General features: G+C 57.9%; 2 protein-coding genes across 2 annotated transcripts in view; one reads left to right on the forward strand and one right to left on the reverse strand.

Moving 5' to 3' along the window:
• Positions 1-4,433, forward strand: part of MUTYH (mutY homolog) — a 7,377-nt gene extending 2,944 nt beyond the window's left edge. The window contains exons 3-16 of the mRNA XM_010006694.1: positions 654-693; positions 1,029-1,102; positions 1,229-1,270; positions 1,348-1,419; positions 1,624-1,737; positions 2,019-2,116; positions 2,403-2,547; positions 2,813-2,888; positions 2,963-2,981; positions 3,121-3,293; positions 3,430-3,575; positions 3,766-3,918; positions 4,054-4,104; positions 4,335-4,433. Of these exons, the coding sequence (XP_010004996.1) occupies positions 654-693; positions 1,029-1,102; positions 1,229-1,270; positions 1,348-1,419; positions 1,624-1,737; positions 2,019-2,116; positions 2,403-2,547; positions 2,813-2,888; positions 2,963-2,981; positions 3,121-3,293; positions 3,430-3,575; positions 3,766-3,918; positions 4,054-4,104; positions 4,335-4,433 (1,302 nt within the window). The remainder of the gene's footprint in view (positions 1-653; positions 694-1,028; positions 1,103-1,228; positions 1,271-1,347; positions 1,420-1,623; positions 1,738-2,018; positions 2,117-2,402; positions 2,548-2,812; positions 2,889-2,962; positions 2,982-3,120; positions 3,294-3,429; positions 3,576-3,765; positions 3,919-4,053; positions 4,105-4,334) is intronic.
• Positions 4,434-5,695: 1,262 nt separating this feature from the next.
• Positions 5,696-6,257, reverse strand: part of HPDL (4-hydroxyphenylpyruvate dioxygenase-like) — a 9,579-nt gene continuing 9,017 nt past the window's right edge. The window contains 1 exon segment of the mRNA XM_010006695.1: positions 5,696-6,257. This exon segment is cut by the window's right edge and continues 27 nt beyond it. Within this exon segment, the coding sequence (XP_010004997.1) occupies positions 5,696-6,257 (562 nt within the window).

Here is a 6,257-nt window from a genome sequence, read left to right on the forward strand (position 1 = left end):
TTTATTAGACCTCCTGCCTGCTCTGTGACTTGGCCGGGCAACAAGAGGTCAGGTGGCAATCGGGGTGCTGGGGTGGGCGTCAGCTTTGCAGCAGCATCTGTTGGGATGGTGCTGGGAACTGCACACCCCTTTCATGAGATTTATATCTGCCTTCAATCGCTTCAGTGTAGAGGGCCTCAGGGCTGGGACAGCTCCTCTGGTGGGATTTTTGAACCTGTAAGGTAAACTCTTGAGGTGGGAGATGCATGAAGTCCCTCATCAGGGAGAAAGGGGTGGGCGTCAGCTTTGCAGCAGCATCTGTTGGGATGGTGCTGGGAACTGCACACCCCTTTCATGAGATTTATATCTGCCTTCAATCGCTTCAGTGTAGAGGGCCTCAGGGCTGGGACAGCTCCTCTGGTGGGATTTTTGAACCTGTAAGGTAAACTCTTGAGGTGGGAGATGCATGAAGTCCCTCATCAGGGAGAAAGTGCTTTGGCTGGTGCTTAATTTAACCCAAATTCAGAACTTCTGAGCACCTGGGGGAATTATTTTCATGTAGTCTCCTATGCAGTGTTCAGAACACACCACAAGATCATATTCCATAAGCATGTCCCCTCTGTGGTGGGGTTCTGCACCACCCTGTTTCCCTTGCTCCATCTTCTTCCCGTCAGGCTGCAGCGGAGCCGGATGCCGACAGACGGGCGTACGCAGGTGAGGAGCAGGGATGGTGCCCCCAGTGCACGTGGGGTCCCTGCTGCCCCCTGATGTGGGTGTGCAGTATGGCCTCGTGAAGAAATGTGGCTTCAGTCGCATCCTTGGAACAAGCTGCCTGTGGTGGCCAGGACAGCCACCAAGCCCCACTGAGCTGGGGGTGTCTGAGAGCCAGCTTGGGCCTCAGGGAGCTCCTGTGGGGAAGGCAGGGGCTGGGAAGGGGTCTTATGGGTTGGATGCTGGTGTGGTGCCTGTAGCCAGTGCTGATGTGGCCACGGCACAAGGCGTGGGTGGTGTTGGTGCCTTTGCTCTGATCCCTGCCCTGCTCCCTGCAGTGTGGGTGTCTGAGATCATGCTGCAGCAGACACAGGTGGCTACAGTGATTGACTACTACAACCGCTGGATGCAGGTGACTGCTCCTTACAGAGTCCTGTCCTCCCTTTTTGGAGACCTTGTCCACTGCCTGTGGCAGATCCCAAGCTGTAGAGCACAGCTCTACTTGTCCCTGATTTGTCCCCTTCCCTCTCTACTGCAGAAGTGGCCAACGTTGCAGGCTCTGGCACAGGCGTCCCTGGAGGTGAGCGCTGCTGGGGCTGGGTTCCATCCCTGCCCTCATGACTCTGCATCTAACACCTCATGTGTCTCTTGGAGCAGGAGGTGAATGAGCTGTGGGCAGGACTTGGCTACTACTCCAGAGGAAAACGTCTGCAGGAGGCAGCAAAGAAGGTGCACTGGTGCTAGGCTGGGGGAGGCATTTCTGAAGCCCTCTGTGGGCCGTGGGTTGGTGCTGACTCCCGTCTGCCCTGCCTTGCTGGGGCTGTGTGCTGCTGCCATGAGGCTACAGAGGCTGGGATCCTGTCACCTTGTGGCTAAAATGGATTACCATGCACACACCCCAGCTGATCCCCTGACCTCAACCTCCTTTGCTAGGTGGTGTCTGAGTTGGATGGCCAGATGCCCAGGACAGCTGAGGGCCTGCAGAAGCTGCTGCCAGGAGTGGGCCGATACACGGCAGGAGCCATCGCATCCATCTCGTACGGGCAGGTGAGAACTGGGCCTTGGTGGTCAGCAGGGACATGTCTCCTTGCTCTGCCATGGCCCTGCTCCTGGCAGGGTCCTGCTGGCAGGTCTGATGAGCCAGGGACTCCCCAGGGCTGTGCTTGGCTCTGACTCTCCCCTGAGTTTCAGGGTGTCCCTCCCACTGCCCAGCTTAGCCTCCAGGTTGGCCACGTGTGTGTCCCACTCTGTCCTTGGAGCACCTCAGCTCCTGCCTTGCTGGGAGCATGGGCACCTCTTGGCAGGGTAACCTCAGCTCCTGCCCCCAGGCTACTGGTGTCGTGGATGGGAACGTGATCCGGGTCCTGTGCCGCCTGCGGTGCATCGGAGCTGACTCCAGCAGCCCAGCTGTCATTGACCGACTCTGGTAAGGGGAACGCTCTATCCCTGCTCCCAGCTGTACCAATTCTCATTCTGCTTGCTGGTGGCTGAGGGCAGGGATCTGTGGGAGCCATAGGGAGCTAAACCTGCAAAGGGAAGGAGGCTGGGGTGTGGGAGCTCTTAGGAAGCTGGTGATGCTTGGAGTGATGGAGAAAAGACCTGTGTTGCCTCTGTCTACCTGGGAGCACCCCCCCCCTTCCAAGCAGAAGGGAGGCAGAGGTCCCAGGGTTCTCCCTGCAGAGCCCCATGTCCCTCACTGCCATTTCTCCCAGGGACATGGCCAATGCCCTGGTAGACAGGAGCCGCCCAGGGGATTTTAACCAAGCCCTGATGGAGTTGGGAGCGACTGTGTGTGTGCCCAAGGCCCCACTGTGCGCGGAGTGCCCTGTGAAGCAGCACTGCCAAGCGTGGCACAGGGTAAGTATGGCCCCAAAGTCTGTTTCATTCCTGCCTCTGGGTGGTTGGGGGTTGCTAGCTGTCCCAGTGGGGTGGCAAAAGGTAACCCTGCATCCCCTCTGAAGCTTCTTACAAGCCATCCCTGTCCTAGAACAGTGCTGCAGGCTGCTCATGATTGGGCATCGTGTCCTGTATCCTCACCAGCTGCCAGCCCAAGGGGTCACCATGCATGAGGACAAGGTGGGCTGGTAGATGAGCCTATCCCCATTTCTGTCCCCTCATGTAGGTGGAAAAGGAGCTGGCCTTTGCCTCTCAGAAGCTGTTTTCAAAACCTGCCCCAGTGCCTGATGTTGAGGACTGTGGTAAGTGTCTGGGAAGATCCCTGTTGTGGCTCTTGGTCTGGGTCCTGTGGTGACTGTTGAATCGGTGTTTGCAGGTGCTGGGGGCTGTCCCCTGTGCCCCCCAGCCACAGAGCCAGGGGACAGCAGCCTGGGGGTCACCAACTTCCCCCGGAAAGCAGCAAAGAAGCAGCCGCGGGTGGAACGAACAGCCACGTGTGTGCTGGAGCGGAGGGGCTGCCATGGGGCTGGCGAGTTCCTCGTGCCCCCCAGCCACAGAGCCATGGGACAGCAGCCTGGGGGTCACCAACTTCCCCCGGAAAGCAGCAAAGAAGCAGCCGCGGGTGGAACGAACAGCCACATGTGTGCTGGAGCGGAGGGGCTGCCATGGGGCTGCCGAGTTCCTCATCGTGCAGAGACCCAGCTCGGGTAATGGGGCTGGGCACGAGGGTGGTGAAGGCACCCATGTGAGGGGCAGAGCAGTCTGAGAGTGGGACATGATGAGACTCGGTGTCGCTACATGTTCCTCTTGCTGGCTCATATCCCTGTTGTTCCTTCTTCTCAGGTCTCCTGGCTGGACTCTGGGAATTCCCCAGCTTCCCACTGTCCCAGGGTCTGCAGGAGGAGAAGCAGAGGGAGATACTGGCAGATCATCTCCAGGCCTGGATGCAGCAGCCTGTGGCAGCAGGAAGCCCGCAGCTTATTGGAGAGGTAAGCCTGGAGCCAGAGGTGTGAGTTCTCTGTGCTTGGCCACAGAGGACACAGCAAGGGGGAAGAGGGTCCCTCTTCCCTGCTGTCACCCCTCCCAAGCCCTGCCTACTGACTCAGTGCACTTATAAGCCAGCTGAGTTGTACATCTCCTGCCACCTGCCCATTTCCCTGTATTTCCATCCTCTCACAGGTTGTCCATATCTTCTCTCACATCCATCAGACATATGTGGTCTACTCCCTGTCCCTGGATGGGGACATCACCGTGGACCCTGGCTTGTCCCCATCCCGTTGGGTGACAGAGAAAGAGTTCCACACCTCAGCCGTGTCTACAGCCATGAAGAAGGTACTGGGGGAACCTGGGCCTTTCCTTCCTTCCCTCTGTCTCCTTGGGGTCCTGGGCATCCCTCCAGCCTCTGTGGGCTGTCCCAGCTCCAGGACCTGGCTGCAGTTCAGCTCTGGGATCTTGTGCTTCCTTCAGGTGCTGAAAGTGTATGAGAAGCAGTGCAAGGAGGAGAGCACCCCTGGCAAGGTGGGCATTGCTGGGGGGGATGCAGCGCTGGGAGCTGCTCTGGGTTGCAGTGGAGCCCCCCTGGGCTGTGGGGTCAGGCCAAGGAGCACCCCCAGCCTGGGGCAGGGCTATGTCTACTGGCTTTGCCCCTGGATGTCCCTAATATTAGGGTCCCTGCTTGCCTCAAAGGCAATCCTTGAAAGCTTTGGGGGCCTTTGGGGTTTGGCTTAGACCTTGTGTGTCTCTCACAGAGCTCCAAGCGGAAGCGGGGCGCAAAGCTGCAAGGAGCAGGGAACACTGGGAAGCAGCTCTCGCTCCGTGCCTTCCTCCGGCCACCCACCTCCCCGTGACAGCACCTTTGCCAGCTGAGACCACTGGAGATCTGTGCCGTGGGGAGTCCTGCCTAAGGTATGGGGATGGTGTCCCCTGTACTGCTGTGTCTCCAATTCCTCCTTGTAGAGTCCACCAGCTTCCCTGTGGAAACTGTGCCTTAAACATGGCCACTGTGGTCCTGGGCTTGACCTGGAGCCAGACTGGACCTCCCTGCTCAGCTGGAGCCCTCCTGGGGTGGTTTGGTCCAGTGCAGCCCTTGCTCTGGCACTGTGGGCTCACAGCAGCTGGGGTGTCTCTGGCAGCAGGAAGGCTGGGCCTGCATTGCTTCCCCAGCCTGTCCATGTGCCCCAGTCCCTGCTTGCACCTCGGCCATCAGCCAGTGACTGTGGATGCTGCCATACCCTTCCTGGCCTCCAACAGCCCTTTTTATATATATTCTTGTCTCTAGTGAACCTGAACCACAGGCTTTTTAATAATAAATCTTCTGAAGCATGTGGAGGTTTTTAGAGTGACTTTCTACCTCTGTTGCACTGTGCTAAGCTGGGACTGTCAGGCAGCCTGTGGTTGAAGTTGAGGATGGCTGCCAGGACGTGTGCATCTGGGCCAGGGATAGTAGTGGTTTCTTGGTTAATGCACCCAGGAGTCCCTTGGCTGAGCATTAACTGCTGGTGATGCTGAGAAAGGGGTGGAAAGGGCCTTTTCATCCTAACCAGGCACTCAGTAGATCTTAAATGAGAGGGAAAAAAAACCAAACACCAAAGCAGTGAGTCTAGGTTAATTCTTTAATTGGGAGGAGCAAGAGGCCACCACTTGATCTGCAAAGGGGCTGGGCCATGCTCTGGGTGGTAACTGTTGACAAGCTGCAGTACCCATGGCCCCCAGGTTATCCACTCCCCCCTGGCAGCCTCTCATCCCTTTACATCTGGGGGTGTTCTTCTGACAGCAGTGTCCTTAGCCATGCTGCAGGTACATTTCTGATTAGATCAAGATGAAATTAAGGCACAAAGTTCTTCACATGAGGCCAATAACTCAATGGGAACCCAGGGGAGGGGAGAAATTGCCCTCCATCCTGGGGAATGCTCAGAGCCCCACTGGGCCTGGCTCTAAGTAACCTGCTGTCACACTGAACTTTGCTCTGGGTTGACCTGGAGACTTCCCTTGGTCCCTGCCAACCTGGGCCACACCACAGGCCTCTGCTGATATTTGTGCAGAGGAGTATTGCTCCAGGGTTGGGCTGGAGAGGACAGGGAGCTGAGGGAGGAGCATTGCACCATTGCCACTACTGCTGCTGGTCCATATAGACCTGCACAGCTTTCCACAGTGCCCGTATATTGCCCTCCCCAAAGCCTGGTGCTCCCCGTCGGTCGATGAGCTCCAGGAAGAAGGTCTCCTCGGAGAAGATGGGATGAGTGAAGATCTGCATCAAATATTCCTGGGAAGGGCTCTCTGTGGCGTCAGCACCTGGCTGGCCCCTGTCCCTGGGCACCCTGGTATCCAGCAGGATGCCCAGCTCTGCCAGTGTGTGAGGGTCCTGCCCAGCACCTTGGATCTCCTCTGCTTTGCCCCTCTGGCTGTAATAGGTGGCAGGGGGTGTGAAGAACCGTGCACCTCCCTGCCGCAAAGCCCTGGTGGTGGTGATGATATCAGAGGTGTGGAGGCCAACGTGCTGGATCCCGGCCCCGCCGTGCTGCTCCAGGAAGGTGTCAACTTGGTTGGTGGTGTCTTCTGAGCGGGACTCAGCAAGAACAAGCTTGCAGCTGTGTGCTGGGGCACCCTGGGCACTCTGCAACGCGAGGAGCAGCATGCCCACCCCATGCCCACTGAGCACGTACCCCTCAGCT

Source organism: Chaetura pelagica, unplaced genomic scaffold (assembly GCF_000747805.2).
Source record: "Chaetura pelagica isolate M959 unplaced genomic scaffold, ChaPel_1.0 scaffold69, whole genome shotgun sequence".
Classification (NCBI taxonomy): domain Eukaryota; kingdom Metazoa; phylum Chordata; class Aves; order Apodiformes; family Apodidae; genus Chaetura; species Chaetura pelagica.